The sequence below is a fragment of the Monodelphis domestica genome, chromosome 1 (genome assembly GCF_027887165.1).
Source record: "Monodelphis domestica isolate mMonDom1 chromosome 1, mMonDom1.pri, whole genome shotgun sequence".
NCBI classification, from domain to species: Eukaryota; Metazoa; Chordata; class Mammalia; order Didelphimorphia; family Didelphidae; genus Monodelphis; species Monodelphis domestica.
Genome location: NC_077227.1, coordinates 439407778 through 439426585, shown reverse-complemented (window position 1 = coordinate 439426585; position 18808 = coordinate 439407778). Strand labels below are relative to the sequence as shown.

General features: G+C 39.3%; 1 protein-coding gene across 2 annotated transcripts; it reads left to right on the top strand.

Annotated features, from left to right (window-relative positions):
• Positions 1–689: 689 nt before the first annotated feature.
• POP4 (POP4 homolog, ribonuclease P/MRP subunit) lies at positions 690–14605 on the top strand. Of its 2 annotated transcripts, none has more exons than XM_056812245.1 (7): positions 690–1058; positions 2852–2904; positions 7723–7946; positions 9483–9560; positions 9724–9785; positions 10803–10904; positions 12011–14605. In XM_056812245.1, the coding sequence occupies exons 1-7, from the start codon at positions 932–934 to the stop codon at positions 12145–12147; spliced, it is 783 nt and encodes a 260-aa protein (XP_056668223.1). In that variant the 5' UTR covers positions 690–931; the 3' UTR covers positions 12148–14605. The 2 variants fall into 2 exon arrangements, with proteins under 2 accessions (XP_056668223.1, XP_007474875.1); XM_007474813.3 differs by having other exon boundaries at positions 692–971.
• The last annotated feature ends 4203 nt before the right edge of the window (positions 14606–18808 follow it).

The window sequence follows — 18808 nt, the reverse complement described above, 5'->3', positions numbered from 1 at the left end:
CCTATAGCAATGAAATCCAGATCCAGAAAAAAAAAATAAACAAATAATTCCCCAGGCATATGGTAGGGGTTTGATAACTGGCTGTTGTGTAAATGAATGAATGAATAGGAAAATGTGTTGTGGCCAGCACTGGTAGAGTGAATCCTTGCAGAAATGGGATCTTGTGTCGTCTACATAATGAAGTACATTACTTTGTACAGCGAGGGGTAAATAAGTTCTGGCTCAGGGATTCTTAACCATTTTTCCTATCATGGATCTATTTGGCAGTCCTTCTCAAAGTGATGTTTTTAAATGCATAAAACTATAAAATAGAGAATCACAAAGGAAACCAATTGTATTGCAATACAATTGTCGACATTAAAAACAAAAGTAAGCAAAACAAACAAAAAACCTCTGCCCTATTCCATTCCCCTGGACACTTCCCTCTTATTCGCGGGAAGGGAGGCTGAGGGAAGGGGGCGAGGTCGTTAAGGACACCTACTCCCACTCCTCTCAGAAAAGAGAGTGTTCATTTCAGGGTTCCATCTTCTCCCTTCTCTGCTCTCTGTGCTAAACCTCGGAGCGGTGCTCTAAGAAGTGGACCGGAGTTAAGGAAGATATTTCTGCTCTTCCAGTCGCATCAAGTCAAGTACCGAGAAGCTCAGAACGACGCATGCGCTCGCGCTTTGTGTCGGCGCGATCGTCTGACGTCATTTCTTTACGCCATCAACTGGCGCCTGACTTCCTCTGATAGTTTCCAGGCTTTATTGTCTTGTCTCCCTCCCTTCTTTTTTCTCCCCTTTCTCCTCTAGTTGCCACCAGAGTCGCGGCTTCGTCTCAGACCTCACGCCTCGCCAGCCTAGACTGTGCAGGGTAGGACGGTTGGAAAGCAGAAGAAAGGCAACAGGAGGGGCTGGAGAGACGACATCGTGAGCGCGGCGCGGGCCTCACTATGTCATCAGCCAGAGCCGGAAGCGCCGCGGGAACAGAGCGTGAGTGGGGGACTGGGCAGCGCCAGTCCAGGCAGGGAAGATTGCCTTTCTCTCTTTCGTCCCAGGCCTTGTCCTCCTCCTCTCCCGTTGCGGCTCTAGGCTAGCTCTTCTCTGGTCCTCTTCCCTCCGCTTCCCCTGCATTGGTTTCATAAGCTCGCTGTACAGGACAGCTGCTAGCCTCTTTCTGCTCTGATTTTCAGGCTATTTCTACTCTACGAGAAAACTGAGACTTTGAGAGGGGAATTAGTTTGCCGAAGTCACAAAGTAGTATCTAGCAGAAGCAAGATTTTAAAAAGCAGTAGGGAGGGATATATTTGTTTTCAGTTATTTCAAAGGCCCCCATGTAAAAGATAAACTTGTTCTTAGCTTCGGAGCAGAGAGGAATTAGTTGGGGTTTTTGTTGTTGTTGTTGTTGTTTTTTACAGTCCAAAAAACAGGCTCAAGTTAGAGGCATTTAGATGGTACAGTGAACAGAATTCCGGATCTGGAGTCACAAAGAACGGAGTTCAAATTCTGCCTCAGATTTTTATTAGCCCTGTGACCCTGGACAAGTTAATCTCAGCCTCAGTTATCTCATTTGTACAATGAGAGTAATAATAGCACCTACATCCTGGCTTTCTTGTGAGGATCTTTGTAAAGCTTACTTTTAGGAACTTAACAGTACTTTGTACATGCTATCAATAAATATTAAACAGTCACTAAACATTTATTAAGCACCTCCTATGTGACAGGCCCTGTGCTAAGTGCTGGAGAGACCAAAAAAGGAAAAAAAGACAACCCTGCCCTAAAGAGGTCATAGTTATTGTCATTATTATTGTGGGACTTGTCTAGGGTCACATAGGTAATGAATGAAAGAACCAGGATTCAAAATCAGGTCTTTCGATTTTGAACACTACCACCTTTCCTACACCAAGACCCAGCAGAGGTAGTCAGTGATGAATTGGAGCAAATTGTGTGAACCTTTTTTACTGACCACTTAGATATTGAGCCAGTTACTTTCCCCTCACTGTTCCTCACCCCCCCCCCATACAAACTAGAATAAAGAAATAGAACTATTTTGATCTCACAGAGGTTTCAAAACATTCTGAGCTCCTCAATAGTAAATTATGCTGTAAATGAAGGTAAATTGAGCTGTAATTACATTATATATAAATTCATTAAGAATTCTTTCTACAGTTCTCATGTCCCTGAAGTTCAGTGGTGTATTACTTCTTAACATCCTTGGGAAGAAAATAGCCCTGGGTCAAAATGAGAGACTATCTGCTACCCTGAAACTCTACTTCTCTCATCCCTCCATATTAAATAGCCACCTTTAGATTTCATTTATTAGATGTACAAGTATCTCTTTCAGATTACAACTTTCCCCATCATGGTTTCTATATATTACATATCTGTGTAAGTAAATTAAAATTTGGGGAAAGTTGTGGAAGCTACAGATGATACATGAAGTCCAACAGGCAGAAAAAAGTTTAGAAACTCAGAAAAGCATAAAATATCTGTATAGTATTGCATAACATCAACATTTTATTTTTTAATGCCATAAATGTATACTATTTCTTTTTTAAAGTTAAAATAAGTAAAAAAACTAAAGTTTGCGAAAATGTGAAAGATAACAGACAACCCACAAAGCCTAGAAATGAAGAGCTATCTTAAAAAGTTTAGTAATTCAGAAATATATACAAGGTACTCTATGAAAGAAAAAAGAAAAAATTCAGCCTCCTTTTCTGTTATAAAGGGAAGTCTTAAAATTTTTGTACATATTTTCCAGATCATGGGGACACTATGCCCCTAGCCCCTGTGATGTGGAGGGGATATCTGTATTAAATATTGGGGTCACAAATGGAGGCCCTAAAGTGGTAACCTTTTGGTTTGTTTTCCAGGCTCAATTTACCAAGCTTTCTCTCAAGAAGAGGCCAAAGAACTTGATATTCAGGTACGATATTTACCATAATTTGCTAATCTTTAAAAGCAAAGGTATCATTTCCTCTTTTTGGAGAGGGAAACAGGAAAGGAGAAATGATGAAGATTGAAAATAGACTATAGCAATATCATAGACGCTATTAGAGCTATCTTAGTAATACTCTGCATTTTTTGTGAATGTCAAATTGGCCCACTTGCCATTGCCTCTTTTTGGCTCTTAAGTGTTTTTGTGCTGTGTCTACCTCAAACCCCTTTAAAATATAAGCTCTGGGAGGGCCACAGAGAAGAGAAAGAGAGAGTAAAAGGAAAGAACTGTATTTCTGTTTTGTCTTGCATTTAACAAATAATTGTTGGATTGGAGTAATAAATTTAACCAGGACAGTTGCTTGAGTGATCTGTGTCTCATAATATGGGATGTAAACAAGAAAGAAAAATACTTGGTCATGACCATCACAAAACTACCCCATATGTCATTGTCTGATCTTGTCTCTCTATGCATTGTAGACCCCTAAAAAGTATTATATATGGAGGGTTTATGCCACGTCTTCTTGCATCAAGTGAATCTTGCCCACTTTGGGCAAACAAAAGTCTTCTTGTGCCATATAATATTGGCCTTACGCCTTAAATATTGAAAATTGGATGCACCTGTTAAGTCATTCTTCAATAGGGAACTTTAGGCCATTTTTAAAAAAAATTATTGAAGAGCTTCTTCCTTTAAAAACCATAATCATTAAATGACTATATTGTCCGTGGTACACTGTTAAAGATGCAAAGAAATATTAGAGGTAGTAATAACCTTGAAGTAATTTGGTATGTATAGGGAGACAAGACTTCAACATGCTTGAAAATATAGTATGTGCTGCCTGGCCTCATTAGTTAACTCCAGTTGTGTGGTGTAGTCATTTGTCATAGGGGTTTTGAGGAAAGAAATAACACTGAGAACTGAAGTTATCAAAATAATTTTTAAAATTGTTTCTTTTTTAAACCTTTACCTTTTCTCTTAGAAGCAATACTGAGTATGGTTCCTTACAGAATGGTAAGCGCTAGGTGATGGGGGTTAAGTGGCTCAGGGTCACATAGCTAGGAAGTGTTGGAGGCCAGATTTGAATACAAGACCTCCCTTCTCTAGGCCTGGCACTCTCTCCACTGAACTACCAAGTTGCCCCAATGCAATGGATTTTTGGTAAATACAGCTATTCTTTAATTGCAGCTTGAGACTTTGATGAATTGTTATTTCTTTTTCAAAGACAAACTCTTCTGTTGAAAAGAGGAGGAGGGGATGTGACTAGGAAACACTTCACATTTCTAAGGCTGATTATAAGAAATAAGGAATTTTGGGAAATGGTGTTGGATTTTTCCTTGGTGTTCAACATTGCCGCTTTCTATACAACACAGTGGCCTAACACATACCTTAGCCCTCTTGGAGTAGCCATCTTTAATATTTTCCCTTATATTAAAGATATATACCCTTGTAGCCTTAAAATGGACTTCATTCGTCTTGGTGGATTAATGCCCAGACCATATATCTCAAGTCATTTATGCTTGCACTTCAATTTCTTTGAAGTGAGGGTCGGTATTCCTTCAACCTTAAGCTTTGCAGGCAGCCTTCAGGAATGATGACAAAGAAGTTTTATCACCATCACACTCACCTAGAGAAGAGCCCCTGTGCACTTGGCCAGGCTAGCTAACCCTAAACTTGTAGTCTATCCAGTTTTTTATACTTGCCAGAACTTTTGCTCTGCTCTCTTAGCCCCCATAATATCCATGTCACCCCCAAGCCACGATGAAGCATCAAAAGAAAAGGCCACTCCAAGAAAAAGGCATATGTAGCAATGTCTTTTTTTCTTACTAAGGACTAGAAAGAATTCTGTTACCATGTTGTTCAGAGTACTTTTAGTCAAAAGGAAAGCTCAGAAAAGCAGGATGTAAGTCAATATGACCATTCACTGTGGCAAAACTTTTTCATGAGAGACATAAACTGGCAGCTGATTTGAGCCTCTCACATTTATGGGCATTAAATAATTTGGAGTAGAAGAGAAGTAGTTATACTGCCTCAACTCAGATCCTCAACTGAAAATGGATTCCAGAAGAGTTTAGATAATTTATGGATAGCATATTAACATGTATTAAAAGGGAGTTATGTGATGTCTGAGGGAGAAGGGTCTTTACTAATGAAAGGGATCAGAGAAGGCTATATAATGGAAGTGGCATGTTTTGGATCTAAACACCAAGCAAGAAATTAATAAGAAAAGGTTATAGAAATATTCCAGGCTCAAGGAGCACCATGAACAAATTCATACAGTGGCATGAAGTCATACAGAAAGCATACAGGAGTCCCTGGTATGTGCTGGGCACTATGCTAAGGCAAAACACATTATTTGTTCCCAAGGGTCTCCTAGTGTGATATCAAGTGAGACCTGAAGGAAGTGAGGAGGGAGAGGGTATCATGTAGAACATCAAGGACACCATTGTCTTTGGATCATAGAGTATCTGAATGGGAAAAAGTGAAAGAAGACTGGAAAGGTAAGAAGGGGCCATACTATGAAAGATTTAAAAACTCAAACAGGATTTTGTATTTGATCCTTAGAGGATTAGGGAGCCATTGGAGTTTATTACATAAGGGGAATAATACAGCTATACCTACACTTTGAGAAGATCTGCTTGACAGCTGAGTAGAGAATGGACTGGAGCAAGGAGGGTCTTGAGGCAGGGAGACTAGCTGGCTAGGTGGTGGCAGCATAGGAGACAAAGGAGGGGCGTATATATGGCAGACTTAAAGATAGGCTTGTCAAGACCTGATAACAGACTGAATTTAGGGAGTGAGAGAAAACAAACTGTCAGGAATGACACTTGGGTTGGAAGCTGGTTGCTTAGGAGGGTGATAGTGCCTTCAATAGTAATAGAGAAGTCAGGAAGAGGAGATGATTTGGGGAGAAAGATGAGTTCACTTTTGGACATTTCTACTGGACATCCAGTGTGTGAGTTTTGTGTTTCTGTTTTTGTTTGAGAGCAGGGTTGAATGGGGAGGGCTAAAGGCTTGAAGATGGGGTCCACCACGTTGTATAAAGTCCTAAATTACATTCAGAAGAAATTTGATTTTATTCAGGAGACAGCAAGGAGCCACTAAAGAATTTGGAGCAGAGATCAATGTATAAGACACAATCAGATCTGTGTGTTAAGAAATGTTATTTTGGCAATGGTATATAGAATTTTAAGGTAGAGAAGAATAGAAGTGGGAGGACCTTGTAAGAGATCATTGCATGCAGTGACTAATCATGGCTTTGGAGAATTTTTGAGGAAGCAGAAATGGTGGACTCACTATGATTTGAAGCATATATTATTGGTCATGACCAATTTTTAAATTTCTTTTGCTTAGCAGTACTTCTTGTTAAAAGGGAGGGATCTGTATTGGAGAGAGAGAATGGGAACAAAGCGCCTTGGAAAAAAATAGCCAGAGGGCAAAAACATGTCAATAAAACACCTGATAAAGAATTAAAAAATGCTTAGAATTGTTTATCCTTCATTTTGGAAGAGGACCAATGACATTATTGTGTAATGTCTTGACTTGTCTATGAATTAGATTTAAGTGAGGCAGAGTTGCACAAAGTTGTTGGCCTCACTCTTATCTTCAAGACTCATCCAAGTCCAGGGGTGAAACAAAAATCAGGGCAACTGGTGATGGCCTGGGATGCCATGGAAAACCTTGATACCTGACCAAGCTCAAAGTGCTACAGGCCTGCTTCAGCATTTAGGCTATTGGAACAAGTTGTTCTCATCCACCTATTTCTCCAGGGGAAGTCCTTGTTTGCTTGGAGTAGATACCCCCATAACTCACTGATTGATGGGTTTGTGGCCCATAGATTACCCTCAGCCTAATGTATTCCATCTGCTGAGATCCTTTACCCAAGGTGTGGCCACTGAGAATGCTACAGCTTCTTGGAGCCATGGGTGAGAATTGAGTGCCAAGTGAACCACCAAAGGTGGATAAGCAGCCCTGAAAAGTGTTGGGCAGGCCCTCACACTAGAGATGCTAGTCCTCCTTAAAACCCCAGACATTCCCATCTAAGAAAGTATTGCCATAGTCTAGGTGCATGGTAATTAGGAATATGATAATTGTTCTAAAGTAGTAGTAGTGTGAGATCTGGTGGTGGAATGAATATAACTTGCCATCTTATTGGCTGTGAGAGGTGTTAGGCTGAAAACCATTTCATAGCATGTGCTTATTAGTCCTTCAGTAATTCCTATGCAGGTCATCTAATTCTTCCCTCAAGTGAGGAAAACAGGAGAAACAAATCCTTCAGAAAGGAATCATATTTTCCTTTTAAGACATTAAGCCAATAATTTAGGGGGATTCTATTCAACAAACATTTATAAGCATATGTATACTGAGGCACTGTGATTACATAGACAAAAATTAAAAATCCTTGTCCTCATGTACTCAGCTCAATATACTACAAGGTAAAGAGAGAGGAGCAAAGGAGATTCAAAGTCTGTTCGAAAAATTTGAGGATGAAAAGAATACTAACAATAACAAGCTGGCATGAACGTAGTACCTGCATACTTACCTAGCTCCTTCTGAATGTTATCTCTTTTGACCTTCACAACAACCCTGTATGGTTGACACTTGAGGTAGTATTCTCATGTTATAGATAACAATACAAATGGAGAAAAGTTAGGAAAATGAAATGGGGTGATTTTAAGAAGAAAGATTATTTTAGACATTCAGAGAGAATGGGTACATCATTAACAACTGGGGTGAAGCTGTCAGGCACCAAATCCAGCTTGCCCCAAGTTAAACATTCTGTCTTTGGACCTCTTTCTTTCCACACAGCGCCAAGGATCCCGAAAAGCTGAGGCCTTTCTGAAAGCCTTCCTTAGGCGAAGCATACCCCATCTGACTGAAGACAAACTCCATGACCACCTGCATCGCAAAGCAGTTGTGCTAGAGTACCTTCCCCCAAAGAAGCCCAAAGAAAGAAAAAGAAAATCCAAAGGCTTCTCTGCAAAGCAGAGACGAGAGTTGCGTCTCTTTGAAATTAAACCAGAGGAGCAAAGGTAGGAGGTCTCTACTCTTCTTTCCCACCTCCATATGGAGGTGCACAGCCTCATTTGTGTGGGGTTGTAACTGGTAAGCCTAACAATAAGATGTTGCTTGCTCTTGTTTTTATAACCTATGGCCACAAGGGGGTGCCCTTCCATTACCAATATTTCTCCATGGTTTTTTTGGTGGGTTTTTTGGTTGTTGTTGTTAATTTGTTTTTTTCATCAGAATGGCCTGAAAGGGAAGGATGCCTTTCATTTGGTTCCAACCTAAGTTCTGATTGCTAAAAGCAGTCATGAACGAAACCATTACCCATGGCAACAAGCAGTTTGTCTTTAGGTTTTTAACGTAGGAAAGAGGAATTGATATTTCTTAAGATCTGAGGTATTTTATGTGGCTCTTAATAGCATTAGATATAGTTTTATAACTAAAGAAGGTACCACCCACAAGTGTTGAAACATTCTTATAAAGGACTTGTCACTGTGCTGTGGGAGTACATCTTCCTTCCTCTTGCTGATGCTTCATCCCTCCTTGGCCATAGTTCTTGGTTTCCTCATCTTGTGATTGTTTTTAGCCACTGTTTTAGAATTGTATCTAACAGCCTCCCACATTCCAGACTACAGTTTGAGAAATCTGATTTACAAGTGTTGGTATATTGTTGGTGGAGACTTGTCACAAAAACAGTATGTTTTGCGTAGGGAAAGAGGTTCTTGTCTACAGTGGTGTTGTCTGGGTGAATACATCTAAGGACTGGAGCCAACAGATGGCACCTCATTCACTTACCCTTAGCTTCTACAGCACTTTACCATATACAAATTCCTGTTCTCTCAACAATTCCGTGAGGTAAATAGTATTGATGTTCCCATTCTACAGATAAAAAGACTAAGAGTCAAAGAAACAAAGTGACTTGGCCATTGTCAACAGCTAGTAAGTAATAGAAACCAGACTAGCTCTGGCCTTCTGACTCCAGACTTAAAGGTCTTTTCTTTTGTATAACACCATCCATGAAAAAGGCAAGCCTCCTCAACTACAAACTTGTCCAAAACATCATTTAGAAAGGTACATACCAAGTACTTGAAAATCAATTCTCACATGAACAGTTTTGTGCAAAAGAATCTTCATCATTAAAGTCAGAATTGCCTTTGGCAGTAATCAAAAGCTTTCTGAGTTGAGAACTGAATTGTTAGTAAAGCTGGGTATTAGAGCACCAGAGTGTTGTTTTTTCCAGTGTTATTCATCCACTGTCAACCTAGGCAAGATAAATGTCTTTGGTTGTGTATTTTCCTGCTGATACTGCTTAAAATGGTAGCATTTCCCAATTTCACTAAACTGAAAGGAAACTATGAGATATTAATAGTTGCCACTCCCTCCTAGTTAGAATGCTGTGTTCAGAAAGTTTAATTTCTTAGAATTATATTGGCTTTAAAAAATATATTTTCTCAGAAACCTTGCAATTCATCAATACCATTGCTTTTTCATATATCCAGGAAGAGAGTAATCTTTGGTTCATTTTGTCTAACCTCCCTCATGTATTCTTCAATTCATTCTAGATACAACCTGTTTCTCCCTCTGCATAATCTCTGGAAACAATATATCCGGGACTTGTGCAATGGTCTTAAGCCAGATACGTAAGTTAAATTTCTTCTGCTCCTCATTGCTACTGGAAATGCAGCATCAAGAGGCAATCTTAGGGTTCTTTTAACTATGTCAGTTTAAAGTTGCATTTATATGTCTGGTTCTTTCAGAGCTCTGGATTTGGAGTGTGAAACAATTAAATCTTTTGTCTTATAGGCAACCACAGATGATTCAAGCCAAGTTGTTAAAGGCAGATCTTCATGGTGCTATTATTACAGGTATATTTGATAAATTATGTGTGATATTACTGTAGTTACATTCTTAGTAAATGTCAAGTCAATATGCTATGCACTGTGCTGGGGATACAGTGAAAATAACAGTTTTAATGAGGTTCTTAAATGATACTGTTCTCAGTGTAGAATTAGAATCCTTTTCTTCCACTTGATTTAAGAATATAAGGAAGAAGTGGGAGATGATCCACAATAAGAAATTCATCACAACTAACATATTTGAAGATATTAGTAGAAGGAAACTTGGTAGGTAGTATGTACAAATTCTATATATAATTAGCTGCCTTTTAATAGACTGCTATATATTACCCATGTAGAAAAATGAGTCTCTTCTCTCATTCTATAGAACTATAAGATCTCTTGATACTATCTAGCATTAGTCATATTCATGAGTATTCAGCTATAGAATTGTATTTAATGATTAATTGGCTACCTTTGCATTTGCTGCTTGGCACTAAAATAATAACAGTACCTTATAACCAAAGAGCCCTTTATAGATTCTCAAAAGTGCTTTCACATTCCATATCTCAAGTCACCACTTCTTTTTCTTTTTTTTTTTAATTTTATTTAGTCAATTTAGAACATTATTCCTTGGTTACAAGAATCGTATTCTTTCCCTCCCTTCCCATAGCCAACACACAATTCCACTGGGTTTTGCATGTGTCCTTGATCTCAAGTTACCACTTCTGCCTCTGTGAAGGCATATTCCTGGAGGACATTGAGGGGCAGTGGAACACTAAACCAGGAGTTGAGAAACCTGGATTCTTGCCTTACTTTTGCTACCAGCTAGTTATGTAATTCTGGACAAGTGATTTCATGTGCTCAGGCCTCAGTTTCTTCATTTGTAAGAAGAGAGAGGAATGGAAGGTTGGTGGAGAGAGGTAGGGAAGATTAGTCCAAATAATCACAAATGCCCTGCCAAATCTAGTGATCTATATATGTATCCATGTAAAGGCCCTGAGCGGCCATAGAAACTGTCACCATTGTTTCTGTTTTGCTCTTTAGTCACAAAATCCAAATGCCCCTCTTATGTTGGTATTACGGGAATTCTTCTTCAGGAAATGAAGCATGTCTTCAAAATTATCACCAAAGATGACAAATTAAAAGGTATGTGGCCACTTCCCTTTAGGCATTGCAGCCTTGAGGACAGAAACATTCAACAAGTAAGTTACTGTTATTCTGTTCAGAGGATGTCTTTGGGTAGTTGTGTATGTCTGATCCTATAAAGCCTGCTGTGCAGAATACTCAGGCACGTGGAAACAATTAACCCAGCTTCAGAAGCTGTTTCCCTTCTGACCCTATGACCTTCCCCAAAATGGCCTGGTATCTTCGAGTGTGGATAACCAGAATCACCACACCAACAGGAAAAGCTGGCTGGGAGTAAGAAGGGTTCGTCATTTGTTGCCATTTGCCTCAAGAGGACAATTTACTCCTCTACCTATTCCTAAATACCAAGTATAAACTTCAGTATTGTCAGCAGTCTCCCTTCAAAATGCTGAGACTTGAGAAAAGAAGGGAGAGAAGGACATGAAGAAAACAAAACGTTATATCTTCCCACATTCTTGGACGTCTTTGCCTTCATAGGCAACATTCTTGGTTCAAGGACAGCATTTTCAAGCATGATATGTTAGAAGCATTGCTCAAGAAGAGAAAGACTGTAGGAAAGAGTATTTTTAAAGTTGCCACATTGTGGCTTACTTATTGAAGACCCAAAGGTTTTAAAACCCTAGAATTCTGTTCATTAATTCAATTGTACATTTATTTGATTATTTGGTTGTTTAGTTACTTATTTTGATTTTAGTATTCTGATGCAGAGCTTTTCTCCGACTTAAATAAGAGAAGATAGTTTAAAGTATAGATAATTTTCTCCAGAAGCATCTCAAGCCAAGGTGAAATTTGAGAGTTTTGTTTACAAATGTCTTTCCTTAGAAAACCTATATCATAAGCAATTCTTTCCCCAAGGACAATATTTCGAGTCTGCCTAGGACTTTTGATTGTGAAAATTAAGTGTTAAGGGTTACATTGACTGTCTTTGTTAAAAATTGTCATATCGCTGCAGAGAAATTTTCCCATACATTCTTTGGACATCATCCCTATCAGAAGTCAGGTTTATTTCCATTTCCACATTGATAGTAGTTTATGAATGATGAAATATGTAAAAGCAGCTGAGTGCCTGAATTTCTTCTCATTTATCCTTTTTTCTCCTCTTTTAGTTATTCCCAAGTTAAATTGTGTGTTTACTGTAGAGATCGATGGCTTCATTTCCTATATTTATGGGAGCAAGTTCCAACTTCGATCAAGTGAGCGTTCTGCAAAGAAGTTCAAAGCAAAAGGAACAATTGACCTATGAACTCATGACTGCTTAAGAAAATATCACTTCAGTTCAGAACAGTGTGAAGGAAGTAAGCATCCTGAACTGGCAGCTGGCTCATGTTTGGTGCTTTGCTCTTTAAAAAAAAAAATACTGCGGCCAGTGAGTAGCTCATTTCCAGCTCATTTCACTAGTTCAATTGTTAGTTGTCTTTTCTTTCCATATTGTTTAAAATTCTGTGTGTGGTCTGCCTGCCTCTTTGGTTAAACAGATGATTTTCTGGTTGCATTATTTTCTAGTGAGATTGTTGAGTCTCTTTGAATCTGTTGCCCCCTGGAATAGCAATATCATCAGAAAGAAGCTACAAAATCACTGGCTGTTATTTTGCAAATTAATAGTTAGGACCCATATTGACATTCATATCATCTATTCTTTATACCTCCAAAGCATACTATATAGAGGGAAATACAGACTGTAACATTTTCAAGTGCCAGGCCTTTATGGCATCAGCTAGAGAAGAGTTAAGGCATTTGGGAGGAAAGAGGATGATGAGGCTTTCTCTCCCAAACTTGTATGCCTTATTCCTCCCTCTACTTCCCAGAAAATTCATCCTGGGTGTCCTTTGAAATTGTAATGGATGGGGGGAAATTATTTTTGATTTTTTAATTTTGGAAGGGGAATAGAGAGGATAGCAAGTAGATAGATAGAATATTAGTGATAATAAAAATGAGGTAAGTAATACATTCAAAGTCAACATAAATTGTCAAGGTGACAAATTTGCAAAAAACCAAAAGGGGGAATTGTAATAGAGGAGAAGCAGATTCAACATGCTTAAAGAGCAACTCAAGCAGAAGGGCAAGAAGGGCAGAGAATTCCAGAGAAGGAACGGAGAGCTGAGAAGATCCAAGCAGTTACTTCACATCTTTTTGGGAACTCCTGCAGAGAGGTTGGTCTGAGAGAACCTCTGAGCTTGATCATCCTTCTGTGAACCCAGACCCCCAGGATCCAGTGGAAGATAACAGGAGTGGATAGGACTTTATCATAAAGCCATCCACTCAAGGAAGATTTCCTCTCTGTCCCTCTAAAGTGGTCCTTGTGAACTTCATATTAGAAATAAGACAGAAAGAAGTCAGGATAGCTCTCACAACTGACCCTTCAGGATCTGGGGAGGGGGTCAGTTGTTAGTCTCTTAGGGACTTCCTACATCCCACTTTCCCATTGCCTTACTCAACAATCCTATTTATCCTAACTTACGTATGTTCCTTAATACATAGCTGTTTCTTTAGATCAAATGCCTGCCTCATATCTAGGGAGAGGGACCTGAAGCTTGAGGAGAAGACCTACACTTTCTCCTCAAGGAGGAAGAATCAGTTCAGTGTTGGATCTTACATTCAACCCAGTCTCTAAAGGAATATAGTCTGTAACTCTGAAGGCAACTAGTGTGGGTTTTACTAAGGAAAGAAGAGGGGAGAAACAATCTATTCCCCCTTTCCACCTTCTGACTCTATTCCATCTCTCATACTCTGGATTCAAAATAAACATAGTGGGTGGCTCCATTTTCCCCCATCCATTACAAAGCTGTTTTAGAAAACTATAATATCTGTAATAGCTCTTTGAAATATGAATAAGAAAATGGACTTATATTTGTGCAATATACATATTTTTAAAAATAGTTTCTTTGACATGGAAGTTTAATTTTTGGTTGACTAATGTGCTAGACCAGTTTTATTGGTGCTAAAAGCAAGCAGGACTCTTGAAGTCTAACTCACAGTAGAAATGACAGGCTTTGTCTTGAAATCATTTCAGTTATTTTTTTTAAACCCTTCTGTCTTATAATTGAAGCTAAATATCAATTCCAAAGCAGAAGAGCAATGAGGGCTAGGCAATCAGGATTAAGTGACTTGCCCAGCTTTACACAGTTAGGAAATGTCCAAGGCTACTTTTTTTTTTTTTAAGTCAGGTCCTGCCCACTCTAGACCTGTCTTATCTACCTAGCTGCCCTCAGGTTTGCCCTACCATTTTGGTAGAGAGTCCTAAAGTGTATCAGTGCCCTTAAGTGTCTTTCCTTCAACAAACCAGATTGTGCCAAGGATCAGACTTGGCACCTTCCTTCCTCACCCCCAGAAACCTCCCTACAGAAACAGCTTTTTAATGCCCCTTTGTCTTTGAGCCACTCAATATAGGGAGTCCACAGTGAGAAAAAGATACTATTACATACAAGGTAGATGAATATTGACTCACACCAGATAATGGGCATCTCTGACATGAGGACTTGAATGCTATGACCCTGGCATGTCAGGTGTGCCCAAAATTACCTATTTTCTTTGTCCATGACTTTGGATGCCATGATTTCCCCTTCCTTGTAGTTTGACAGGAAATGTCTCTTCCTTACTCTGATATTTTTGAGCATTGTGTGGCTATTTCTGCCCTACCTGTAAGCTATGATCATAACTACCTGCTTTCTTGATGGGAAAATAAATCTCTCTTTTTAGTTAAAGTGGTTTGTGTTCTATTTTAACTGGCTGAAAGTGCCACATTCATAACTGAGTATCGTTAATTCTTAATAGGTGCTATAACTTTCTTTCCTAAACCATCCTGTTCTTACCAGCCAGCACTCATTGTAAAAGGCTTCTAATGTTGTATAAATATACAGTTGCTTTCCAGAAAAGTTGTTGGTGCCACTTGCCATGTGAAATCTGTTTTTCATTTGGCATTGACTCAAGTTTCAGTGTGAGTTGCTTGCTACTTAAATCACAAATTTCCTGTCCTCTCCTCCCTCCCCCAATTAAGAGGACTTGGAGAGATCACCTTTCTTTGGAGAAGGTCTAAGGACTCCTGTGTCTGGAAGGCAAGTGGTTAGTGCTCCCATCTCTTCAGAGCTGGAAAAAATGAAGTATAGCCCATGTAATTACAGTATTGTTCAAACCATACCAGTAGTCAACTATCAGTTAGTTTGGGAACAGACCCTGGATATTTCAAGAAAGTCAAGCAAACAACTGGTTAATGGTACAGGATCCAAGGAACTGTTAAAACTTTTATGTTGTATGTTTAAAGGCTTTTAAGTTCCATGTACAGCCAGGTTTTCAGCTGTCTCCCCAAAGCAGACCAAAGAACTGTGGAGTTTGGGAGGCAAGGGGAGGAGGGATAGTGGTGGTGTTTCAGCCTACTTATGGCTAGTGGGGACAATTCTTTGCAGATTTGGGGGTGGGGGTCAAAAAGAGTGTCAGCAGAATGGAAATATTAGCTTAAAGCGGGGGCCCTAAAAGTTACTGAAGTAAAAGATTCAACACAGAAACTGGCTAACAATCACAGTGGGTCCACCAAGCTCTTAAGTACACCAATCCTCAACTGACTTGAGAGAAGTGAGACTGTCCACTAATTCAGATACCGGGGACCTACAAGGCAGAGGTGTACAGAGCACTCACAGCACCAATGGCCCAGTTGACTGCACGGCTATAGGTAGCAAGGCTAGTCCATATCAAGACTTTACAAGTGGAGGAGGAAGGAATGTTGAGTCAATGCATCCACCCAAAGCATCTGAGTCAAGGGGAAAGGATGAGAAGTAGAGGAAAAAGAAGTCAGCATTCCACAATTGCTAGACAGAGAAACTAGTTGCTCAAATTTAGGAACCTCCTTTTTTTCCCCTTAGATACCCCAGACCTCCTCCACACAGGTTGTCCCTCCCTCCCCTTTTATCCCTCTCAGGACCTGTGTATACTGTATTTTACTGGACACTTTCCTTCATTCCCTACCTTAGATGTGTGGCACTAACTGATAGCTTCTCGGACCCTGAGAAATGCCTTTTAATTTATTTCTCTTCTTGGGCTGACTTATACTGAACCAAGCACATAGTTAAGGTACTCACATAACCACTGAGTTACTTGAAACTCTCTAAGTCCCAAACACTTCTTCCTATTATGCTTAATATCTTCATACTTGGGTTATTTTCTAGTACCCGATTTTGGACCTCCCTGAGCCTACCTAGAGTTATTGATATATTAGGCTCAATTAGCACATCACCTTCAAGGTTACAAAAGGCTTTATCAGCATTTGCTCATTACAACAGATGGAGTGTGAGGAGTCAGAATCTAAAAGCAGAAGGGACTTACTTCTAAGGTCAACTAATCTAACCAACATTTGACCTAAAATACCTTTACAAGATCCCTGACCCATTTACCTTGACTGCAGACATTAGAATGGTACAGTGTCCCCTCAGAAGGATTCCTCATTCAAAAGGAGTCATTTAGAAAGAAATATATACATATATTTGCATGTATGCATAAAAACTCTATACATAGAGCATAGAACTGGCTGAGCCCAAGAAGGTTATTCCTGTTTGGCTCATTTTAACAGTGTTTGATGTTGAAAGGGAGATTTGTAGGTGCAGCAGAAAAGATACACTTTCAGACTTACTTAATTGAAAGTCTGAGTTTTAAAGATTATTAATTTATTTTTAAAAGCTAGTCCCAGTCCTTTCTTGATATTCAGTTTAAGGCACTAACTTTTTAATAAAAAGTACAGCAAATGTGTGTGTGGGGGTGGGGAGGGGGTAATGGCCCATTTTGTAGTTGAGAAAACAGCCCAAGGGCTTATGGCTTGCCCCAGCTAGTAAGTGAAAACTTGGATTAGGAGCCAGGTCTCAACTTCAAGTCATTTTACCTTTTGATTATACCAAGCTGATACTGAGAAAGTTGGCTAACCTCAATTGGTTTCACAGGATTCATTGTGCTCTTACCATGTGAGGAACGCATAAGAAGCATAAGGCATGGTCCCTGCTTTTAACCTGGGTCACAGTCTAATAAGAGAGATAAGATGAAACAATGAATGGATCAAGCAATTAGTAGATGATGCAAAACTGTATTATAATCAAGTTCTGATGTGTAGCATAGACAGTGAGGTGCTCTAGAACTTAAAAAAAAAAAACAACCAGACTGTCCAATATGATTAAGAAAGGCTACATGGAAGAGATAGAATTTGATCTGGCCTTTAATGGATGAGGAGAATTTGTATAGGATAGGAGAGGGTATTATTCCAAGTAAAGGGAAGAGACCAAATAAAAGAATGAAAGCAAAAATTAGTTCAGTCTGTTCTTAGGGACAGTAAAGTGGTTTGAAGTTGGTGTTGATCTTATTGAGTCAAACTCCCAGTACATATAATCTTTGGGGATCTGTTTGTGATTTGTGGGAAAGTATCAAGAGTCCCCTTGTAGGCTTGTATTCAATGGTTATTCTTGGTTTACTTCACTCTCAGAAACACTAAGCTGCTTGAGAAGACTTCTTGGTTCAGAGCCCTTGAAAGTTGGAAATTTCAAGCTTTAACCAGATCAGAAACCAGATGATTTGAAACAATCACTGACACCTTCTGAAAAAGTTGACCAATGACTTTCTTCTTTCCAAGATTCTAAAGAGTAAACAGGAGATGATTCAAAATAAACTATAAATCATGGTAAAAAGCTTTCTTTCTGGACAGCGGCTTTGATTTTAATTTAGTTTGCATTCCTTAACTATAATGCCTAATTAAGACATCTGTTAAAAGTCTATAATATTAATTTAATAGGGGGATTCTAATAGAACTTTATTGGAATTGTCCATTTAATTAACCTCATGGGCCTTTAATGGATGTCTTAAATAGACATCATTAACGAGAGTGCTAGACAAATGAAAATTAGACTCAATAACATTCTTGGCAGTTTTTCTTGGGCTGTGAAGGACACATGCTACCAAGTAGATGCATGTACAAGGTATATCTACTTAACTACAAAAGATACAGATGTTTGGGCCAATTAGTCCAGAGTTTAGCATCCAGTGTGAAGGATGCCACTATCATGCCATCAAACATATTATGGTCCAGTAAGTTCCTCACAGCAAGATTCTGCCCCATGGCCGACCTCTTTACAAGATCGTGAGAACTCCTGGGAAAACAACTCAAAATTTCCAATTCTGCCTTGTACACAAAATGCGGTACTTTATCCCCAACACTTACACTTGGCTCCCATGACCTTCCCCCACCTTTGGCTACACTCCCCAGGCAGGAACCATCTTCTTATATTCAGTAGTTGTAGCCCAGAAGCAGCTTTGTGGTAGTAGACAAAGCAGTGCACCAGCAATCAAGGAACCTGGGTTTGAGTCTTGCCTCTCCTAGAGTTTGAGAAATAAACAAATTGTTAGCCTCTGGTCCTCAGTTTCACAAGGGATTGGACAGCATTATTAAGGTCTCTTTGAGTTCTAAATCTGACATAACAATTTTTGCACGTGTAAGATAGAACCAAATTCCCAGAAGGGAGCCAGAGCTACCAATGAGACTTAGGGGCATCAGGTTACAATCTTATTGATTGTAAATCCTTAAGGGCAGCCCAGTGCTTTATTCATCTCTTTTTCTCAAAACACCTAGCGCACAGTTACAAAAAAAAAAGATGGCTGAATAAATGAGAGCAAAAATCTATGGTTTTCAATAGAAGAATAAGATCTATGCAATTATCAGAAGCAAAGCACACGCCAATTTCATTTCCCCTCTCTGGGCTTCATTTTTATCCTCTAAACTGAGTCTCTAAAGTCTTAGCACTAATATTTTATGATCCTCTAGTGGGGATTTTCTGTCAATCCGTGACCCCACTTCACCTTTTACTCTTTCCTGGTGGGTGGACACTCTGCCCCATGATATTGCTTTCTGGGGATCAGCCTGTTTCAGGGATGGATATCCA

Coding starts and splice junctions, on each gene's coding strand:
- POP4 (XM_056812245.1), top strand. CDS start 932: ATGTCATCAGCCAGAGCCGGAAGCGCCGCGGGAACAGAGCGTGAGTGG. Junction 7,947..9,482: donor ATTAAACCAGAGGAGCAAAG/GTAGGAGGTCTC, acceptor AATTCATTCTAG/ATACAACCTGTTTCTCCCTC. Junction 9,561..9,723: donor AATGGTCTTAAGCCAGATAC/GTAAGTTAAATT, acceptor TTTGTCTTATAG/GCAACCACAGATGATTCAAG.